Genomic DNA, 24,226 nt, shown 5'->3' on the forward strand with positions numbered 1-24,226 from the left:
GCCCTTTTATGTTTCTTTTGGAGCAATGGCTTCTTCCTGGTAGAGTGGCCTTTCAGTCCATGTTCATACAGTACTCGTTTCACTGTAGATATTGACACAATCTTACCAGCTTTCGCCATCATCTTCACAAGGTATTTTGCTTTTGTCCTTGGGTTGATATGCACACAGAACCCATCTCCTTCCTGAGCGGTATGATGGCTGAACATTGAAGGTGGTTTGCACGTTAATGATCAGGCCAATTTTTACAATTCTGACCACTGTCACTTTATGAGGTAATAACTCTGGAACGCTTCAACGGATCCCACTGATTCTGAGTTTATTTTTTGTGACATATTGGACTTCATGATAGTGGTAAAATTTCTTCGATATGACTTGTGTTTGTAAAACATTGGAAATTTGGCAAAAATGTTGAAATATCGCAATTTTCAAAATTTGAATTTTCAGAGAGATATATCACACAAAATAGTTAATAAATAACATTTCCCACATGTCTACTTTACATCAGCACAATTTTGGAACCAATTTTTTTTTTTTGTCAAAAGTTATAAGGGTTAAAGGTTGACCAGCGATTTCTCATTTTTCCAACAACTATTGCAAAACTATTTTTTAGGGACCACTTCACATTTGAAGTCACTTTGAGGGGTCTATATGACAGGAAATACCCAAAAGTAACACCATTCTAAAAATTGCACCCCTCAAGGTGCTCAAAACCACATTCAAGAAGTGTATTAACCCTTCAGGTGCTTCACAGCAATTTTTGGAATGTGGAAGAAAACAATGAACATTTAACTTTTTTTCACAAAAATGTTACTTTAGACCCAATTTGTTTTTTCCGCAAGGGTAACAGGAAAAAATAGACCCCAAAATTTATTGTGCAATTTCTTCTGAGCACACCGATACCCCATATGTGGGAGAAAACCACTGTTTGGGCACACGGCAGGGCTCGAAGGGAAGGAGCGCCATTTCACTTGTTGAATGTAACATTTGCTTGAATAATTAGCGGACGCCATGTTGCGTTTGGGGAGCCCCTGATGTGCCTAAACAGTGGAAACCCCCCACAAGTGACACCATTTTGGAAACTAGATCCCTCAGGGAACTTATTTAGATGTGTAGTGAGCACCTTGAACCCCCATGTGCTTCACAGAAGTTTATAACATTCAGCCATAAAAATACAAATGTTTTTCAGCCCTCAATTTTGCATTTTCATAAGGGTAACAGGAGAAATTGCACCATGCAATTTGTTGTGCAATTTCTCCTGTGTAAGTCAATACCCCATATGTGGGGGAAAACCAGTGTTTGGGCTCATGGCAGTGTTCGATAGGGAAGGAGCACCATTTCACTTTTTGAATGTAAAATTTGCTTGAATAATTAGCGGATGCCATGTTGTGTTTGGGAGCCCCTGATGTGCCTAAACAGTGGAACCCCCCCCACAAGTGACTCCATTTTGGAAACTAGACCCCTCAAGGATTTTATCAAGGGGTATGGTGAACATTTTGAACCCAGAGGTACGACACAGAATTTGAAAACATTAGGTCATCATATTGAATAAGTTGTCATTAGTCTTGAGCGCAAGTGTTCGCTACTTGAGTTTGCATCGGGTACTTGGGTGTGCACCAAGTATCGCGGGTGACATTCTTGAGGTCCCGCATGTTTCACGGTTGTTAGACACTCAAAAAAAAAAAAACATTCCGGGTTTGCCTGTGCATGGCAGGTGATCCCCGCGGGTTTTTTTTGGCTGTATAACAGCCGCGAAACATATGGGGCAGAGACTCGAGCATGTCACTTGAGCACCCGCAATACTCTGTGCGTACCCGATGCAAACTCAAGTAGCGAGCACTTGCGCTCAACACTAGTCGCCATATCGTCATCATTTTTTTTTTTTTTTTTGCTAACCCTAACACAACCCTAACTCTAGCACAACCCCAACCCTAGCGTTTTTTTTTACGCCGTTCCTCGTGCGGTATAAGTGATTAGAAGACTTTATTCTTCGGGTCGGTGCGATTACAGCGATACCAGATTTATATCGGGTTTTTATGATTGACAGCTGTCACACAATAAAAAAAATATCTTTTTGCAAAGACTATTTTTTGCATCACCATATTTTGAGAGCTAGAATTTTTCCATATGTTGGCAAGTAATGTAAGGGCTTGTTTTTTGCGGGACAAGTTGACGATTTTCTTGATACCATTTTCGGGCACGTGACATTTTTTGATTACTTTCTTTTCCGATTTTTGGGAGGCAGAATAAACAAAAAAAAAAAACAATTCAGAAATTGTTTTTTTATTTGTTTTTTTTTTATGCCTTTCTGCGTGTGGTAAAATTGATAAGGCAGCCTTATTCTTGGGGTCGGATCAGTACGTTTACAGCGGTACCACATTTATATCTTTTTTATGTTTTGGCGCTTTTACACAATAAAAACTATTTTATAGAAAAAAAAAATTGTATCCCTTTATTCTGAGAGTTATAACATTTTTTATTTTTCGGCTGATGGAGCTGTATGGCAACTTATTTTTTGCGGGACAAGGTGACGTTATCAGCAGTACCATTTTCATTTACATTAGTCTTTATCGCATTTTATTCCAGTTTTTGTTTGGTATGATGATAAAGCATTGTTTTTTGCTTTGTTTTTTATTTTTTACCATGTTCACTAAAGGGGTTAACTGGTGGGACAGTTTTTATAGGTCAGGTCGTTACGGACACGGCGATACCAAATATGTGTACTTTCATTGTTTTTTTGTTTTTTTTTTCATAATATTTATTTATGGGTACAGTATATTTTTTCGTTTTTTGGATTAGTTTTTTTTATTTCTTTTTTTCACTTTCTGACACTTTTTTGCACTTTTATACTTTTCATTTTTTGCAGGCTGATCACTTGCATAGCATAAGGATGCCGCAGCATTCCCTATGCTATGCAGGCTCTCAAGACACAAGTTAGGTAGAACGTTCAGTGAGCACGATTTACCTACCTTCCTGATGTCTTGTGACGACATTGGGTCACTATGGCAATGATCAGGACCCCGGTTGCTGATACAAGGTAAGAGTGGCTCTCTTACCTCTGCTTGCCCCAGAAATGCTGCGATCGACTTTGCAGCATTTCGGGGGTTAATATGCCGGGAGTGCTGCGGCACTGCTCCTGGCACATAGTACCGGGTGTCAGCTGTTAGAATCAGCTGACACCCGGCGGTGATCGCGCCAGCACAGCCTCTGTACGGGCTCAATCGCCAAGGCATAATAATACGTACCTGGTCAATAAGGCCCAGGGCGCGAGTACGCATTATTACGACTGACGTCAGAAAGGGGTTAAAATACATCCACAGGTGTGTCTCTAATTAATAATAATAATAATAATAATAATCTTTATTTTTATATAGCGCTAACATATTCCGCAGCACTTTACATACATTGTCATCGCTGTCCCCATCGGGGTGCACAATCTAGATTCCCTATCAGTGTGTCTTTGGAGTGTGGGAGGAAACCAGAGAACCCGGAGGAAACCCACGCAAACACAGGGAGAACATACAAACTCCTTGCAGATGTTGTCCTTGGTGGGATTTGAACCCAGGACCCCAGCGTTGCAAGGCTGCAGTGCTAACTACTGCGCCACCGTGCAGATGTTGCCAAAAATCCTATCAAAGGCTTCCAAACACATGACATCTTCATATGGGCAGTCCAGAATTGTTTAAAGGCATAGTAATCTTAGTGTACTGTATGTAAACTTTTAACTTTGCAGTAAGTAATAAAAATGCCTTAAAACATTCTCTCTTATTATTCTGGCATTTGGCAAATATTAAACATTATGGTAATCCTAATTGACCTAAAACAGGAAAGGTTTATTCTGATTTCATGTCAGATATTGAGAAAAACATGCATATGTGTCTTTTTATAAAGTGTACAGTACAGACCAAAAGTTTGGACACACCTTCTCATTTAAAGATTTTTCTGTATTTTCATGACCAGGAAAATTGTACATTCACACTGAAGGCATCAAAACTATGAATTAACACGTGGAATTATATACTTAACAAAAAAGTGTGAAACAACTGAAAATATGTCTTATATTCTAGGTTCTTCAAAGTAGCCACCTTTTGCTTTGATGACTGCTTTGCACACTCTTGGCATTCTCTTGATGAGCTTCAAGAGGTAGTCACCGGAAATGGTCTTCCAACAATCTTGAAGGAGTTCCCAGAGATGCCTAGCACTTGTTGGCCCTTTTGTCTTCACTCTGCGGTCCAGCTCACCCCAAACCATCTCGATTGGGTTCAGGTCTGGTGACTGTGAAGGCCAGGTCATCTGGCGTAGCAACCCATCACTCTCCTTCTTGGTCAAATAGCCCTTACACAGCCTGGAGGTGTGTTTGGGGTCATTGTCCTGTTGAAAAATAAATGATGGTCCAACTAAACGCAAACCGGATGGAATAGCATGCCGCTGCAAGATGCTGTGGTAGCCATGCTGGTTCAGTATGCCTTCAATTTTGAATAAATCCCCAACAGTGTCACCAGCAAAGCACCCCCACACCATCACACCTCCTCCTCCATGCTTCACGGTGGGAGCCAGGCATGTAGAGTCCATCCGTTCACCTTTTCTGCGTCGCACAAAGACACGGTGGTTGGAACCAAAGATCTCAAATTTGGACTCATCAGACCAAAGCACAGATTTCCACTGGTCTAATGTCCATTCCTTGTGTTCTTTAGCCCAAACAAGTCTCTTCTGCTTGTTGCCTGTCCTTAGCAGTGGTTTCCTAGCAGCTATTTTACCATGAAGGCCTGCTGCACAAAGTCTCCTCTTAACAGTTGTTGAAGAGATGTGTCTGCTGCTAGAACTCTGTGTGGCATTGACCTGGTCTCTAATCTGAGCTGCTGTTAACCTGCGATTTCTGAGGCTGGTGACTCGGATATACTTATCCTCAGAAGCAGAGGTGACTCTTGGTCTTCTTTCCTGCCGCAGTCCTCATGTGAGCCAGTTTCTTTGTAGCGCTTGATGGTTTTTGCAACTGCAATTGGGGACACTTTCAAAGTTTTCCCAATTTTTCGGACTAACTGACCTTCATTTCTTAAAGTAATGATGGCCACTTGCTTTTCTTTACTTAGCTGCTTTTTTATTTCCATAATACAAATTCTAACAGTCTATTCAGTATCCAACAGACTTCTGCACAACACAACTGATGGTCCCAACCCCATTTATAAGGCAAGAAATCCCACTTATTAAACCTGACAGGGCACACCTGTGAAGTGAAAACCATTTCCGGTGACTACCTCTTGAAGCTCATCAAGAGAATGCCAAGAGTGTGCAAAGCAGTCATCAAAGCAAAAGGTGGCTACTTTGAAGAACCTAGAATATAAGACATATTTTCAGTTGTTTCACACTTTTTTGTTAAGTATATAATTCCACATGTGTTAATTCATAGTTTTGATGGCTTCAGTGTGAATGTACAATTTTCATAGTCATGAAAATACAGAAAAATCTTTAAATGAGAAGGTGTGTCCAAACTTTTGGTCTGTACTGTATGTAAACTTCTGGTTTCAACTGTATTATCGCCGTAATCGTACTGACATGAAGAATAATGCTGCCTTATCAATTTTACATCACGCAGAACGACATAAAGCCCACCACCCCAAAAAAACAACTCCCAAATTGCTGGTTTTTGTTCATTCCGCCTCTCAAAGTCGGAATAGAAAGTAATCAAAAAATGTTAAATGTGACTGAAAATGGTACCAATAAAAACGTCAACTCGTCCCACAAAAAGCAAGCCCTCACATGACTCTGTCAGCAGAAATCTGGAAAATTATAGCTCTCAAAATATGGCGATGCAAAAACTTTTTTTGTAAAAAAAATAAAAAAAAAAAAAAAAAAAAGAAGCACCTTTTAGTGTGTTGCAGCAGCCAATCATAAAAAAACTATATAAATCTGGTATAGCTGTAATCGCACCGACCCGAAGAATAAAGTTGTCTAATCAGTTATACCGCATGAGAAACGGCATAAAAAATAAATAAAAAAACATTTTTTTTATCTGTTGTTGATTTGTTCATTCTGCCTCCCAAATATCGCAGTAAGGCTTGGCGCACATTTATCCTGCGCTCTACGCTGAGCATTTACACCGGGTTATCCGTTTAAGTCTCTAAAATATGTGATTCAGACGGAACCCCTGGAGGAAGATTCCCTATAATGAGACAGATGAGACAGATGGAGGCACTATGACCTGTGATCTGGCGGTTTCCGTCTTTTTAGGCGTGCATAACAGCATGGTCGGTCACAATTTTGTGCACCTCTGAAAAGAAGGACACCACTGAACAGAGACCAGACGTAGCCCAGAGCAACTCTGCCCACTCATTATAGTGAATGGATGCCTCGGGGGATTCATCTGAATCACGTCACTAGGAGATTTAGGGCTCGCTCCTACTTTCGATTGAATCGGACTAATGCAATCCTATAAAAAATTGGATTGCATTCGGTCCAATGTTAATCTATGATGGTGTGCTCATATGCATTTTTTTTTTTCTTCAGTTCTGATCGATCGAGACTGAAAAGAAAAACGCAGCATGCTGCGATTGCATGCGAAATTCGGATCGCATACCCCCATATAAGTCTATGGTTGCGCATGAAACATCGCAATGCACTTGGTTCTCATTCGAGTGCAGTACGATTCCTGCAGACACAGCCAATGGAGATGGAGAAATTAATTTCTCCATCTCCTCTGAAGCTGTGCTGCAATCCTCTCATGCGAGAGGATTGAAGGGCATAGCACTGATATTCGGCTCCCGCTTGCAGCAGGGCTGGAGCCGAGTATCATTAGCATATCGCATCTGATGCTCTTGCATCAGATGCTATAAGCTAATGTGGCTCCGGCCTTAGATGGAAACCCTGATGGAAGTGCTCAGCATAAAGTGCAGGATAAATGTGATTCAAAATGTTATCTAAAATGTTCCCAAAAAAAGCTTCAAATCAATCCACAAAAAAGTCCTCACTCAGATCGGTCATCTGTTAACGGAAATATAGGGGGCTTCCACATAACTGGTAGTACAAAGGCTCAGGAAAAGCTAAATAGCTCCTCGTCCCCCAACAGAAATTCAGCAAATTCTGTGCTCTCAAAGCCAAGTGCCCCCCCCCCCCCCCCTCCCGAGCACCACATTGTGCCTAAACCGCAGTTAGTGTCCACATGTTTGGCATTTCTGTAGCGATGAGAGCCCTCCTCATTTACGGGTGCTTGCCTCTAGAAGCACGAGCTGGGCTTAACGAGCTGGGCACTACAATGTACTGGGCACTACAATGTACTGGGCACTACAATGTACTGAGCACTACAATGTACTGGGCACTACAATGTACTGGGCACTACAATGTACTGAGCACTACAATGTACTGAGCACTACAATGTACTGAGCACTACAATGTACTGGGCACTACAATGTACTGGGCACTACAATGTACTGGGCACTACAATGTACTGGGCACTACAACGTACTGGGCACTACAAACGTACTGGGCACTACAATAGCAGATTTGCAATTTTCACTCAGCAATATACACTGTTGCTTGTTTCTGGAAAACACCCATAGTCAAAACATCACTACAACTGTAGATACATTTCCATAGGGGTATAATTTCCAAAATGGGGTCACTTGAAGGGGGGGTATTCTTCTCTTCTAGCACTTGGGGGCTCTGTATATGGATTCCACAAACTATTCTTGGAAAATCAGTGCTCCAGGAGGCAAATACGGCACAATTCCTCCAGAGTCAAGCCGTGTAGCTAAGCAGTACTGTACATCGACTTATGGGGTATTTCTACATTCAGCAGAAATTGAGGGACAAATTTTTGTGCCATTTTCACCCATTTGCTCATGTGAAAAATGTAAAATCTGGAGCTAAAATTTTTTTTTTGTGGTAAAAATGTAATTATTGTTTCTTCACTGCTCAATCGTATAAACTTCTGTGAGGCACATGTGGTGACAACATGCCCGCTGCACCCCTAGATGAATTCATTTGCGGGATGTAGTTTGTAAAATGAAGTCACTTATAGGGGATTTCTACTGTTCTGGCACCTCAGAAACTCTGCCAATGTGAAATAGCACACTCAAACCATTCCCGCAAAATCTGAACTCAAATATGGCTCTTCTTCCCTCCTGAGCTTTTCACTGTGCCTCAAAAGTAGTTTTTGACCACATGTGGGGTATCGGTGTACTCAGGAGAAATTGCACAACAAATTTTGGGGTCCATTTTCTCCTGCTATCCTTGTGAAAATTAAAAAATGTGGGGCTACAACAACATTTTTGTGGGATAAATAAAATGTTTTCATTTTTACAGTTCAACGTTGTAAAATTCTATGAAGCACCTGTGGGTTTAATGTGCTCGCCACACGTCTATATAAATTCCTTGAGGGGTCTCGTTTCCAAAATGGGGTCACTTGTGGGGGATTTCCACTGCTTAAGAATATCAGGGGCTCTCCAAACGTGACATTATGCTGGCAGAACATTCCATCAAAGTCTGTGTTCCAAAATGTCACTCCTTCCTTTCCAAGCCCTGCTGTGATTCCAAACAGTATTTTTCCCCCACATATTTGATACCGAAGTACTCAAGAGAAAATGCGCAACAAATTCTGGGGTCTATTTTCTCCTGTTACCCTGGTGAAAATAAAAAAAATTTTGTGAAAAAAGTAAAATGTTCATTTTCTCCTTTCAAATTGCTTTAATTCCTGTGAAGCACCTGGACAGTTAATAGACTTCTTGAATGTGGTTTTGAGCACTTTGAGGAATGCAGTTTTTAGAATGGAGTCATTTTTGGGTATTTTCTGTCATATAGGCCCCCAAAGTCACTTCAAATGTGATGTGGTTCCTAAAAAAATGGTTTTGTACATTTTTAACCCTTCTAACTTCCTAATAAAAATGATGCAGATGTAAAGTAGACATGTGGTAAATGTTATTTATTAACTATTTTGTGACATAACTCTAGTTTTAAGGGCAATTTTCACCAAATTTCCTATATTTTCACAAATAAATGCAAGTTGTATTGAACAAACTTTACCACTATCATGAAGTACAATGGTTTTTTTTCGGGACATAATCACATAATCAGAGGGATCCGTTGAAGCGTTCCAGAGTTATTACCACATAAATTGACACTGGTCAGAATTGTAAAATTTGGCCTGGTCATGAAGGTGAAAACAGGATGGGAGGTGAAAGGGATAACAGGTTAACAGCAACGGGCAGAGCTCAGCTCCAACCACAGTTGTTAGAGGTAGATGATGGCTCACAGTCATCATCTGCCATCATCATTTAAAACAAATTGTCTCTTTAAGACATTTTAATATAACATACATAACATTTTTGTTTTAATAGAAAAATCGTTTGAAAATCTCTTTTTAAAAAGAGACTGTTTATCTCAATAATCAACTGTATTTCTACATCTAATTTTCTACGTTTTAACACTTAACATATTAGGCACGTATGTGCGTTGATGCCTATGATATATCCCCATGAGACACGGCCACTATCGGTTGGTCACATACGTCTGTATACACGCAATTCTCTTTTGAGCTTTAGTAGATTCTTTTAGGGCTGCATGTTAAAGAAATATTCATTTTTTTATTTTTTTTTTGTAGCGCAGTGGTAGTGAGCAAATGTGTTGCTGACTGTCAGTGTCTGAGTTTACATCTGAATTCTTTGGTTGTTAGTCAGATGAAAAACAGTGTTCTAGAAAACTAATAGATATAGATGAAGCCACCAAAAGTAACCCTGATTAGTCTACACTATGTTTTTATTGCTTAATTCTCACTAAATGTGTAAATCTGTATCACCCTCTCCTTCTCTCTTAGATTTACGGGATCAGTGTTCTTCAAAACCATGTGATGTACTTGGTTCCGAAATGTGCTTGGATTTGCTTGGAGACTTTTACTGTAGCTGCAAGAAAGGATGGATGGGGAAAACATGTAGCACTGGTATTTAAGATTAAGTTTAAGATTTAAGGGATTCAATTCAGTTACACTAACATATTTGCCAGCCTACTTTTTATATTTCTCAATTTTAGAGCAAATACACCTAAGGGTACATTTACATTTGACAATTTTGAGAAATTAAATGACCGTAAATCAGTAAATATTTGCCTATTGGTGATCAAAGTCTTCTTACATAGACAGACTGCTCTACAGATACGCACTGAACATTCAGTGCGCATAGGCTGTCATTGTTCTCGGTAGCACAGGTCCTATTTACATAGCACAATGTGCTGCCAAGAAAGGAACGATCTCTTAAGTCATCAAAAGATCATTTCACCCTACAAATGGGTGCTTTACTTATTTGTCTGTTGATTGGCATGCTGTTAGACTTTATGGTTATTGTGAAATGAACATTCCCAGGAATGCTCATTCACAAGAATCGTGCAATGAAAATGCACCTTTATTCTAGTGAAATTAAGTAAATCAGCTTTTTTGGCATGCTAAAAAGCCATAAGTGAAGAAAAAAACACCAGCTCACCACGCCACTGCCCAGCTTTTGTAGATGCAAGTTCAAGGAAAAAAGGGGTCCAGCTTCCAGATCCAATTGCAGACAAAATCATGAATTTATTGTTAATCCATTAAAAAGATGTACACATTGCAAAAATAAAATAAATAAAGGGGGAGACCTCCGTGAAACCTATTCATTTTCGAACACCAAACGTTCTTAATCCTGGTATATCAAGATTAAGAACGTTTAGCATTCAAAATGCATAGGTTTAGAAACTGGACCGCTTCTTTTTTTTTTTTTTTTCTCCTTGAAAAGGCCATATGGGCAAATGTCAGTTTTTAATACAACTGATAGTTTCTTTGGTTTTAGTATCTGATTTATTTTGTATCCGATAACGAGGAGTCACTGATGTCAAGATTTATTTACTTGTCAGTCACACCCATGAAGCCGGATTCACACATACAAGTTAGTTCTTAATGGTATAGTATGAAAAAGTAAAGAAGGACATATTTATAATGCAGTTTTAATAAATTTTATGCAGGTAACTTGCACATCTTTTTAGTGACCCGTAGAAAAGATTTGGAAAAAGATGAAAGCAGTTCAGTGGTTAAGTCAAAGTTTATTATGAACTTGTTATTCTGTTCCATTCTGTATGGCAGTCATGTGGAGCCATTCCTCCTTTGTAAAGTCTTATGACTATATTATTGTGACCACTGTGCTGATAAGTAGTTATAAATATATGATATAAATTTGCATGTATAAATAAAATCTCTTCATGTTCTATCTCCAGATATAGATGAATGTGCTGACAAGAATGGAGGATGCTCCCACTATTGTGCCGACAAACGTGGGACATATCACTGTTTTTGCCAGAGTGGCTATCATCTTCTTGCAGACAACAGAACTTGTGCAGGTGAGTTTTACTTACACATGACTTCTAATTTGATTATAGTTATATTCCTATATTATAGAAACGCTGCAGGTTAATAGCAATTTTTCATGTGCCAGGTTCCCTTTAAACTGGCAGCATTATAAATTGGGCATTCTCTTTCGCTTTGTTTGCATAATTGCTTTAGTAAATCTTACCCATTTTGTCCACTAGTCATACATACTGGTCCACACTGCAGATCTGATTCATCAGTGACTTTTCTTTCTTGTCGTATGGTGTTTGTTGCCATTTTTTGTGTGCCAAATTCTACAAAAGTGCAAGTGCGCATTGGTAAATTTTTTGCAAAATCAAAAATGCTTTTTTTTTGCTTTTAATCTCTCTTTTCACCTTTTTAGAGCAAAAATCTGCATGGTTCTAGAGAAGGTCACACAATATTTTTCAACTGCACAAAAATAAAGTCAGATTTACTCTAGAACAATTGTTCAAATATTTTATGACATTTCGAAAAGTCACAAATGAGGAGCCAGGTAGAAGCATTTATAAGGAAACCACATCAAAGTTAACTGAAAAAAGACATACATTAATGAATGAGAGTATAGATTATATTGTAATATTAGAACCATTTTTACTCCAGAAAAATTGTGCAAAGACAGTAATTAATCAGGGACTGAATATTCCTCAGAACAATGTAAAGGGAACATGTCGTGTTCTCAGTGGTATCTGATCTGCAGTCAGGATGTTATAGAACCGGGGGAACTGATCAGATTGATATACATTTTTGTTGAAAAGTTTCAGTAAAACTTGTATATTATTATTTTAAATCCCACATGAGTTCAGTGGGCGGTCCTACTCAATGACTGACAGTCTTTCCTGTATGACAATGCATGCAGAGATAGCCCTCAATTACTGATGAGCAGAAGTGCTCTTTACTTTATTTGCCAAGAGTGCTCGGGTATGTTTCGCAGCTGTTTGTCAGGCAATCCCCACAGGTTTTTTGGCTGTCTAACAGCCTTGAAACATGTGGACGTGAACATCTCACTCGAGCACCTGCGCTACTCGGTGCATACCCGAGCACCCTCGGCAAACTCGAGTAACGAGCACTTGCACTCATCCCTACTCTCAATCATTAGTTGGACTGCTAACTGGATTCATATACATGAATAAAATACGAGTGTACGCTTACACCAGCGTATACATCGGACGAGTACTTTGTGATGTTTTATCGGATAGCACTTGGCCTAATGTTATGAAAACAATCGCAGCATGCTGTAAATGCACATGGGTGCGTGTGAAACATCAGACTGCACTGTAGTCCGATTACCGCGCACCAGAGACTATGGAGAAGATGGAAAAATTAAGTTCTCCATCTTCTGTGCACCTATGCTGCGATTCTCACATGCGAGAGAATCGGATCACAGTGAGAGGACCCTTGGCTCAATCTCTGACAGAGTTTGAGCCGAGTGTCCTTAGCATAATCGGCCTGATTCTCTCATATGAGAGAATATATGCCAGTGTGAGCGAACCCTGATACTGAATCTTTTCCAACAAGCTTTGTCATTCTGCTCAGCTTTTCTCTATTCCATGCTGTCTTCAGATTGGACTGAATTTATAACGTGACAAGTTTCCTTTAAAAGGATGCTGTTTGATGCCAGCACTGCTATTTTCTTTCTGTGGCTGTAAAAATGACTTGGGATATTAAGATCGTCCAGTTGTATTAGCCAGAAAGTATTATTTTCAGTAGTGGGATGGCTTGTGCATTGAAGAGAGGAATAGTTCTGTGATTTTAGCACACAGCATTCCTGCATATAGCTGCAATGTAAAACAAGCCTGGACATGTATATTTTCATAGTGCCCTACCACTAGAGCACCCGTGTGATTCCTCGGAAGTAGGCCAATGTTTTTAAATCCTCCAGCTGCTTACCAACAAAATTAATTACTTTTCTTTCAGTGGTTTACCAAAGAAGCGTCCGCAGTCCACATATGTCCCTGGAATTCTTACCGTACTGAAATACTTAGGCTATGTGTCCACGATGCAGAAATGCTGCATATTTTTTCCGCTTTTCCCTGGCAGGAAAGACGCATGCGGATTTTACATGCGTTTTTCCCGCCAGGTAGAAGCGTTTGTCAAGCGCTTTTCCACGGTTAACATTAGACATCATTTCAAAAAACATCACAGTGAAAGATAATACCTTACCAACACCAGGTCAAATTAACAATGCACTGCAGGATGCCGCAAGCCTCCATGATAAAGGCGGGAGCAGCACATGTGCTGGATACTGATGCAAACAGCCACTCACTAACCTGCCAATTCATGGAGGGGGTGGCTGTGTAGTATTATAATGCACACCGATAGAGTTTGCTTAGGGCGCCAGTCACACAGATATGTGCGATGCACAGTGTCTGGCTTACAGCCTATTGGTGACGCCCATACTATTAAATCAGGCGGGCTGCACAGCACTATATACGTGCACCCCCACAGGACAGATGCCCCAATTCACCCAGCCAACACTAAAGAGACCTGGGTGCATCCTGCATAAAAATGTGCAAAAAAGATGAAAAATAGAGTATAAGATAAATACACCACATTTTAGCATCACTTGGAAAAGTGCTTGACAACTTGGTCACACTATATAAATCCATGCAACTGGCATGGATTTATATAGTGTGACCAAGTAATAGTTAAAAAAAAAAAAAGAATAAGGATGGTAAAAAAAAAAAATTAAACATTATACTTACCTTCCGATGTCCCCCGGTCTCCTTCTCCGATGTGTCCGGTCTCCCCGGGGTTATGCTTTTGTTGAAAAGGACCTGCCATGACGTCATTTAGTCATGTGACAGGTCACGCGACCGCCTGGTTTTGGCTTACAAATGCTGAGGTAAAATACTGACCAAATACTCAACGTGTAAACGTGGCTTTTGAAATGTGGAATGTGTTATGCATTTTTTAACATTTTTAACAATAACTAAGCTGAAAACATTGTGGTGGGTTGTAATAGATTTGAAATTATATTAGAAAAGCCTAATTGATTCAGGGCATAAATTCATCCTTACATATAACTATTGCTATTGTCTATTGAACATTCTCCAACAGTCATCTAAATGATTTGCCTAAATAATGGCAATTATAGCAATGCTGGAATATTATAACACCACTCATTGTTATTATGAGATACCATTAACCTACTTTAGATATTTACATCTTCTGCATCGGCCACTTTATAAGAATATTCTGAGACTTTATTCTTTTGTGTGGTGAAGTTAATTTTTTTTATATTTCCAGTATCCGCACAAAGTATGAACCGATATACCATTGAATGTGTACTTTAGCCCATGATACATCTCCATTGGCTTTTCTACTTCTTGTTCCTTGCATTCATACTGCCCCTTAATTTTGTTTTTGTATGGAAATATTTTGTCTAAAATTAAGCTTTGCTATATTTTTCAAGTATTATGTTCCCCTCACCCATGACAGCACACCTTGAGAGAGGGATCCGCCCCACCAAGGACAGGAAACCGTTTGAAATAAAAGGCCGGTACCTCTCCCTCGCTTCAGTTGGTTTCCTGTCCTTGAGGGGAACCTGTCTGAAAGAAGATGTTCGTACTTACCTGGGCCTGTTCCGGTGTGGAAGAGCGGGCGCCTGCCTGTGCACTGGGTTCCAGGTTCCAGAAGCGCCGTCCGCGGTTCCCTGGAGCCGTGTCCGAGCGTGCGCAGGCGGTGAGGAGGGCTCCTGCTCCCCGCAGACTGCTGCGCTGTCCTCTCTCTGCCGCAGGCTCCTGGCTGGCCACACGCCAGGAGCGACGTCTTCCGATTGTGACGCGCCTGGGAGAGGCATGCCCGATGACGTCAGGGGGGCGGCACCGGATCCATCATGGCAGTACCCTGTAAGCGCTTGCCGACCGGCTTTTGAAACCTCGGCCGGTGGGCATCAGGAGGGAGGAGGCCACCTAAACCGGAGGAGGTTCTGGATGTGCCCTATTTTAGGTGGGGGGTTTGTCCTGGTCAAACGCTGCCTAAACTCACTCGTGCTTGTGGTATAGCAGCTATGGCTGACCAGGACAGCCAGGAGCAGCAGCAGCTGACCCCTCCATCTCAGAAACGCCAGCGGAAGAAGCAGTCGGACGCCTCTCACATGGACAGTCGTTCCAGTAACCGTAGCGGCAGCAGGAGAAGTAAGGTGTCGGATGCTTCAGGGCCATCCAGAAGGGATTCATATTATGTCCTGCCACAGCCTCCAAATCCGGTATCCTTTTGTGACTTCAGGGGTGAGTGATCTTCGTGAATGTCACTTAATAGTAATTGAAAGTTATTATGTGCTTCATTCCTTAGGAACCTAAGAAGAGTAGCGCCAAACAGAAACACAGGGTTTGTGCCTTATGCCAAGTCGCCCTTTCCATAGATTGGCAGAAACAGCTTTGTGCTAGCTGTATTAACCAAACCATAGCGGAGAGCACCCCGGATTTTGCTTCTAATTTAAGATCCATAATCCGTACAGAGGTTCAAGATTCCCTAAAAGGCTTACTTAAGGGGAAAAAGAGATCCCATAAGGATATCTCCTCCGACTATGATTCATCCTCCCAGTCGGAGGATCCATGCTTCAGTGATTCATCATCCTCCTCTTCATCAGACAGTGGTAGGCCCTGTTTCCCTATTGAGGGTACAGACAAGTTGGTCAGAGCGGTCAGATCAACCATGGGGTTGAGGGAGGAGAAGGCAGCCAGGTCCCTGGAAGACATTATGTTCGCAGGCCTGGAGGAAAAAAAGAGTCTATCCTTTCCAGTGAATCCTAAAATTCAGACCCTTATAGACCGGGAATGGAGGAAGCCTGAGAAATCAGGAGTGTTGCCCTCATCCTCTAAAAGAAGGTACCCCTTCGAGGATAGTGTCTCTGGGTCCTGGGATAAAATTCCTAAAGTTGACGGGTCTGTCGCCCAATCATTTAAAAAATCGTCCCTACCCCTGAAAGATTCGGGCAGTCTAAAGGATGCTCTAGATAAGAAGGATGACTCCTTCCTGCGTCACACCTGGGAAGCGGTGGCAGGGGGCCTGAAACAAGTGGTAGCAGGCACTTGTGTTGCTAGGTCACTCATGGTGTGGCTTCAACAATTAGAAGACCAGCTCAAGGATAAAAAGATATCCAGAGATAAAATCCTCTCCAATCTACCTTTACTACAGGCAGCGTCCGCTTTCCTTGCCGACTCCTAAGCAGATTCGATTAAACTCGCTGCCAGGTCTGCAAACTTATCTAACGTTGCCCAGGAGACCTGCAGTCTAAACATAAACTATGTTCCCTTCCTTGTGATGGTAAACTCTTGTTTGGCCAAAAACTGGATGAAGTTTTGGAGAAGGCTGGCGACATGAAGAGAGGTTTCCCAGGGTTCGCGGGGGACACAAAAAGGTCCTACTTTAGGAGGAAAAGATTTAACTGGGGTTGCCCTCCGGGAGAAAGGAAAAGATGGGAGCCCAGATCTAAAAAATACTCTGGTTACATTTTTGGGGGGCCATCCTCCAGTACCAAAAAATCTCCCCAATGACACCGGGTTAGAGGTCGGAGGAAGGCTTTCCCATTTTATCCCAGCTTATGAAGCCATTACTTCAAATCCCTGGGTGTTGACTATCCTAAAGAATGGCCTAAAGATACGCTTCAGTCAAGTCCCTCACCGAACCTTCATGATCACCCCCAAGAAGAAGTCCAGAGAGGAGCAGATAGCCCTAGAGTCTCAGGTGCTGGATTTAGTCAACAAGCAGGTCCTTCACGAAGTTCCGGATTCACAATGGGGAAGAGGATTTTATTCCCCCCTATTTGTGATAAAAAAAAACAAATGGGTCCTTAAGGACCATTATCAACCTCAAAAGTCTAAATCAGCTGATAGAGAACCAGACTTTCAAGATGGAATCAGTGAACTCGGCAGTAAAACTCCTACACCACAATTGTTTCATGGCAGTTATCGCCCTAAAAGATGCATATTATCACGTCCCAATCCATCCAGACTACCAGAAGTACCTAAGAGTAGTCCTATTCATCCAAGGGGAATTGAGGCATTTCCAATTTACTACCCTACCTTTTGGACTCTCGATAACACCGATAGTGTTTACAAAGGTTATAGCAGAGGTGACAGCCTTTCTCCGAATCAAAAACGTGATGATTGTTCCCTACTTAGACGACTTTCTGGTAATAGGGAAATCGGAGGACCTCTGATCCTCTCAACTTTTAGACGTCAGGACAGCCTTACATCAGCTTGGATGGTTGATAAATATTCAAAAATCAAAACGATCCCCCTCAAGGACTCAGATCTTTCTGGGCTTGACCCTAAATTCCCAACTCCAAGCCTGCTTCCTCCCGGAGGACAAGGTTTGCAAAATAATCAGCTTGATCTCAAGGGCCATAAAGTCTCCAGTGATGTCCCTGAGAGGAGCAATGTCCCTACTGGGCTCCATGACGTCCTGTCTCCCGGTAGTCAAATGGACCCAAGGTCATATGAGGCTTCTTCAGTGGGAGATCCTGTCAGTGCAAAAATCCTTCAACGGACATTTAGAAAAAAGACTATTTCTTTCCTTGGAGACTGTAGACTCCCTCTCATAGTGGACAAACAGGAAGAATCTGACCTCAGGCTTGCAGTGGTCCAGACCAGTCGACCATACAATTACAACAGATGCAAGTGGCTCCGGCTGGGGGGTTCATCTAGCAGATCTCTCCGGGGCTCTGGCTACATCACGAAATAGAGACATCATCGAACCTAAAAGAGCTTTTGGCAGTGGAGAAATCCCTGATAGGCTTCCTTCCCCACATACAGGGTCTCCATGTCCAGATCAGGTCCGACAATCGGACAACAGTGGCTTATATAAATCACCAGGGAGGAACAAGATCACGCTCCCTGATGGTAGTGGCAAACAGAATCCTGCAACTAGCAGAACAGCATCTCCCATCCCTTAGTGCTCTTTACATCTGGGGGGTAGAAAATTCAAAGGCAGTTTTCCTCAGTCGCCACACTTTAAGACAGGGAGAGTGGTCTCTAAACCCGATAGTCTTCCAGCAAATTATCCAACTATGGGGGTCACCGGACATAGATTTGTTCGCCACCAGGGCGAACAGGAAGGTGGAGAGATTCTGTTCACTAGATCCAACAGAGAATCCCTATGCTGTAGATGCTCTCCAGATACCTAGGAAGTTCAGGAGGGCCTATGCTTTTCCACCGATAGTAATGATCCCGGCAGTTGTGAGGAAAATTCGGGAGGAGGGGGCAAGGATAATTCTGATAGCCTCCTTTTGGCCAAAAAGACCCTGGTTCTCCCTGCTTCGCCTAATGTCGGTCTCGGATCCCTGGGTTCTGCCGGACAGGCTGGACCTGCTCATCCAGGGGCCGATGTTCTATGCACAAGCCAAAGGTTTCCATCTGGCGGCTTGGAATTTGAGAGGTTGTTACTAAGCAATAGGGGGTTTTCACCGGGCCTAGTTTCCACCCTATTGAGTAGTACGAAGCCCATAATAACTAAGATTTATAGCAGAATCTTGGGAAAATTCCTGGATTTTATAGACTCCCCGTTGTCGGATAAACCTCCAATTAAAGATGTCCTAGAGTTTTTACAGAAGGACGTGACCTGGGGTTAGCTACGGGAACACTTAATGTTCAGGTGTCCGCCCTAGGGGCGCTCTATAATTGCAACCTGGCAGGGAACATGTGGGTCTCTAGATTCATTAAATGCTGTTCCAGAGCTAAACCAGTTCGGGCTCTCAGAGTTCCTCTCTGGGACCTGAATTTGGTTTTAAACGCACTCTCTGGTGACCCATTTGAACCCCTGCAGGTTATCTCTCCAAAGTTCCTCACCCTCAAAACCATTCTCCTAGTGGCCCTAACATCGGCCCGTAGGGTGAGTAACCTGCAGGCCCTTTCTGTTGATCCCCCATACACCCAAATTCATGATGACCGGGTCATCCTATGTACAGATCCAGCATACCTTCCGAAAGTAGTTTCCAGATTCCACTGTAATCAAGAGATTGTGCTTCCCTCATTCTGCAGTAACCCCAAAAAAACTGGGGAGCTTAGAAGCTGACTCGCCCCCTGGGCCGTGGGGCACTCGGATCCGGGCAATTAGGGAAACGATGGGAGTAGTAGTGGCAACCCGGTTCCGTGGCTCAGGGTGGTCAGGCCAGTGGTAGTCCGTTACGTTCTGCTGATAATGTCCGACTACACCACCCGTGGATTGCGGTTATTAGGAACCGCCGCTGCATGCAGACCGCTGGGGCCGATGAGGTGTGCAGCTAGGGTAGTGTGACTCCCCACGGGAAGAGTGCGGCCCCAGGGCAGTATAATGGATGGTGGGAGTGATGGTAGTGAGAATCCCAGTGCTGATAGTGCTGGAGGAGCAAGGAGCACACAGACAACAAGTTGCAGTCCAGGGTCTTTACTAAAACAGGTAAATTGACCCACAAACAGTCCCAGCTAGGAGGGGACCTGGATGTCTGAGAGCAACGGGGAAATTGGCCCTGGTCAGGGTGAGGGTGTAGGCCTACCGTGCTTTCTGCGCTCCTTCTGGCTATCTCCTTCTGATAGGGTAACAGCCCACGTTTCCGAGCTTTCCGTGTATTCTCGCCTGTATGGCCTGCGACGTGGGTTCCTTTCTGCTCCCAGCCTTGTACGGCTTTACTGGTCCCTTCGGTTGTGGCAGGGCCTCCAGGATTCTTAGGCCAAGGAAAGTACAGTCCCTTGCGAACTGGTTCTCTGCTGGGGGATGTGGAATCCTTCCAGCCTCAGACACCAAAGTCTGGTAAAATTAAGTCTTTTCTCTGCCAAGACAGGCTCTCTTCGCCTCTTGTCTCTGGCTTGTGGCTCTCTCCTACTGCCACACTTCCTCTTAGGTGCAATCAACTTTCTGTCCCTGCTCCACTCTGGGACACGTCTCAGAGCTGAGACAGGCAATCCAGTTCTCTCTAACCCTGTCCCCAGTACCAGCTTTTATAGGGGCAGCCTGCTTCCCCTACTGGCCTGAGACAGGAGGCATTGCATGCTAATGTTCCCCTGACCAGAGAACCTCCCCCTTGCTCTCAGACACAGCTTTATTACACTTGTGGCATCCAGGTAGGGTGACACATTCCCCCCTAGTGAAATTTAGTACTCCGGGACTAAACAATAAACAAAGACAATATGCACAACAATAAAACATTAATAGACAAATGACGCACAAATTGAGTTCTTAAGGTCACAGTGTGGTCTGTGACCGGGTGTCCATATCACCAGCACAACAGGGAGCCTTAACCAGGTGGGGGTCTGTCCTACCCCAAGTCCTTCACAGTCTTAGTTCATTCCTGGGTTAGGCTCAGAATGCAGTCCACACAAGGTCCCGGTTATAAAAAAGTCCATAACCTTTGAGTCCTTACGGTAGCTGCAAGAAACTGAAACACGCTATTAATAATCACGCAGGTAACTTGGCAAACATTTCAACATTTTGCGACAGGGTTATTTACAATCTTAGTACACTCTATATTCTCCAGCGAGCGGGTATCTGTCCCTTTGTGCTCCTGGTTGACCTCCTTAACCCACTGTCTGGTGGTGGACCAACCTGGCTTTCCCCACTAGCGTTAGGGGTACAGCTACCAGCTGGGTGTACAGGTAGGGCAGGCAGCTGTCTGCGGGTCCTTTGGCTTACCGCAGGCATGGCAGGCTCACTGTCAGCAGAGGGTTGACTCTCCTGGGCTGCTGGTACAGGCTCTTCTGCCTCTGGAACCGCTTGCTCCTCTTCACCTTCCGGCTCTGGTGTTGGTTGTTGCTGTGCCGGTTGCAGGAAATGCAGGACGGGTACCACTATAGCATCATTTATGCGAGTCCAGGACTGAGGGAACTCTCCGAGAATGGTGCTGATCATTTCTTCCTTGTCCTCTGCGGGTTCAAGGTCACTCTGATCCTCTTCTGCACTACGGAGCTGTTCGGGGCATCTTTTGAGGTGGTCTCTGGAGACGGTGCTAGTGGTTTCTCCTCCGTCCTTGGTGATCACGCACACCTTTGGGTTGTCGTGGTCAGACTGCAGTACGGTGTAGGGTTCCCTTTCCCACTGGTCGTCCAACTTATGTAGCCTTCTTTTTCGCTTTAGGACTTGCTCACCAGGTTCTAGGGGACCAGCAGGGGCGTGTTGATTGAAGAGTCTTTCTTGCTTCTCTCTCACCTGGGCCAGGCTCTTCTCCACACTCTCCTGTACCTTCTTGTACTGCAGTTGCCTTTCCGTATCCCAGTCCGCATCCGGGGAGGTGTCCTCAGGTATTAGGACTCCCATTTCCAGGTCTACGGGCAGCTTACCTGGTCTAGCTCGCATCAGGTAAGCCGGGGTGCAGTTTGTAGCATTCACCGGTATGTTGTTGTACATGTCTACCAGGTCCGGCAATTTTTCTGGCCACAGGCTGCGTTCCTCCAGGGGCAACGTCTTCAGGAGATCAATGACTATATTGTTCATCTTCTCACACATCCCGTTGGTTTGGGGGTGGTAAGGCGTTGTCCGAATCTTCTTACAGCCATAGAGGTTGCAGAACTCCTGGAAGATTTCAGCTTCAAACGCTAGACCCTGGTCTGTCAGGACCTGTTCCGGATACCCGTGAGGACGGCAGAAGTATTGTTGGAAGGCTCTGGCCGCTGTTTGGGCTGTCAAGTCCTTTACCGGGACCACCACTAGAAAACGGGAATAGTGGTCCACGATTGTCAGGGCATAGATGTATCCTGACCGGCTTGGAGCCAATTTGACGTGGTCCAGAGCTACCAGCTCAAGAGGCTGCGTGGTGACGATGGGCCTCAAGGGTGTCTTCTGGCTGGTGCGGTCCTTCCTCCTCAGGTGACAAGGGCCACAGTCTCTGCACCATTTTTCTACAGCTCCTCTCATGCCGACCCAAAAGAACCTTCCTCTTAGCAGGAACTCCAGTTTCTTCCAACCGAAGTGTCCCGCTCGGTCATGGTAAGCTCCCAGGACCATAGCTGCATCCCGCCTTGGGACCACGACTTGCCAGGTCAGCTCGTGCGTCCGGTGGTTGACAATCCTTCTGCACAACTTGCCTTCGTAGAGGAACAGCTTGCTCTTCTCCTTCCATAGCTGCTTGGCTTCCTCTGGGGCATCTGGATCTAGGCGGGCGTCTTCCCGGGTCAGCAGATCTTTCACCAGGCGGACTGCAGGGTCACTATCTTGGGTCTCGGCCCAGCTGTGGTGAGGTAGGGGATTCATCATCACAGTTGTTAGATCCTCCTCCTTCACGCGGTGAGAGTGTTGAGCGGCTCCATACCGGTGAAAGGCGGGGAGTTCTACCTCCTCCAGCTCTTCTGGGTCTTCATCACCTTCAGGTAAGTGAGGCATCCTTGATAGGGCGTCCGCGTTGGCGTTGGTTTTGCCTGCCCGGTACTTGATCACGAAGTCATAGTTGGAGAGACGGGCCATCCACCGCTGTTCCAGGGCACCCAGTCTTGCATTGTCCAGGTGTGTCAACGGGTTGTTGTCCGTGTACACGGTGAACTTTGCGGAGGCCAGGTAATGCTTGAAGCGTTCCGTCACGGCCCACACCACTGCCAAGAATTCTAGCTTGAAGGAGCTGTAATTCTCTGGGTTCCTCTCGGTGGGCCTCAGCTTCCGGCTGGCGTATGCGATCACCCGTTCTCTGCCCTGTTGGTTTTGGGACAGTACAGCTCCCAGCCCCACATTACTGGCATCGGTGTGGAGAATGAAAGGCTGGCCGTAATCAGGGTAGGCCAGGATCTCATCCCCTGTGAGGGCCAACTTTAGCTGGCGGAAGGACTCCTCTTCCGGTTTATCCCACTTGAAGGGTGGCTTTTGACTTCTGGACTTGGACTGTCCGATCAGGAGGTCCTGCATAGGAGCTGCCATCTTAGTGAACCCGGGGATGAACCTTCGGTAGTAGCCTACCAACCCGAGAAACTGTCTCACCTCTTTGATGTTCGAGGGGCTTGGCCAGCTCTTAATTGCCGTGACCTTGTCAGGGTCGGGGGCCACTCCTTCCGCGCTTACCACGTGCCCTAGGTACTGGACCTTTGGTTTCAGCAGGTGACACTTCGATGGTTTCACCTTCAGGCCATAGCCTGCCAGGGCTTCGAACACCTCGGCCAGGTGCTTCAGATGGTCCTCGTAGGTCTTCGAATAGACGATCACGTCGTCCAGGTAAAGGAGGACCGTCTCGAAGTTTCGGTGCCCTAGGCAGCATTCCATCAGCCGCTGGAAGGTCCCTGGTGCGTTGCAGAGCCCGAAAGGCATGCAGTTGAATTCGCTCAGTCCCATCGGGGTGGTGAAGGCGGTCTTCTCCTTGTCAGCCTCTGCCACAGGAACCTGCCAGTACCCGCTAGTAAGGTCCAAAGTAGAAAAGAAGTTAGCAGATTTTAGTGCGGCTAAAGACTCTTCTATTCTAGGCAGCGGATATGCGTCTTTGTGGGTGATACGGTTGATTTGTCTATAGTCCACGCACATTCTCATGGTGCCGTCTTTCTTTTTGACCAGAACCAAGGGGGCTGCCCAGGGGCTACAGCTGTCTCTAATGACCCCAGCTTCTTTCATCTCCCTTAGCATACCCTTGGCGTTCTGATAATGTGCAGGGGGTACAGGTCTGTGCCTCTCTTTTATTGGTGGGTGGCTCCCTGTGTGGATGTGGTGTTCTATCCCTTTTACTCTGCCGAAGTCTAGCGGGTGCTTACTAAAGACTCTCTCGTACTCCCGTACCACCCGGTAGACTCCTTGTTTTTGGTGCAGGGGAGTGGAGTCAGCACCCACGTGGAGTTTCTGGCACCAGTCCTCCTTTTGTTTCTGGGAGCCATTACCCTCCGCCTGTGGAGATGGAGGCAAGGGTTCCACAGCCCTGATAGCTTTGTGTTCGACGACAAACAGTTTGGCGAGTGTAGCGTACCTGGGTAAGTGTACTTCCCTCTCCCCAAT

The 24,226-nt window shown here is 44.3% G+C and overlaps 1 protein-coding gene across 3 annotated transcripts in view; it reads left to right on the forward strand.

Annotated features, from left to right (window-relative positions):
* Window positions 1-24,226, forward strand: part of GAS6 (growth arrest specific 6) — a 106,469-nt gene that overhangs the window by 57,080 nt on the left and 25,163 nt on the right. For all 3 annotated transcript variants that reach the window (XM_073664850.1, XM_073664849.1, XM_073664851.1), the window contains exons 6-7: window positions 9,803-9,925; window positions 11,221-11,343. In XM_073664850.1, coding sequence (XP_073520951.1) covers window positions 9,803-9,925; window positions 11,221-11,343 — 246 coding nt within the window. The remainder of the gene's footprint in view (window positions 1-9,802; window positions 9,926-11,220; window positions 11,344-24,226) is intronic.

Source organism: Phyllobates terribilis, unplaced genomic scaffold, assembly GCF_046119375.1.
Source record: "Phyllobates terribilis strain yellow unplaced genomic scaffold, ASM4611937v1 Scaffold_2__4_contigs__length_985480577, whole genome shotgun sequence".
NCBI classification, from domain to species: Eukaryota; Metazoa; Chordata; class Amphibia; order Anura; family Dendrobatidae; genus Phyllobates; species Phyllobates terribilis.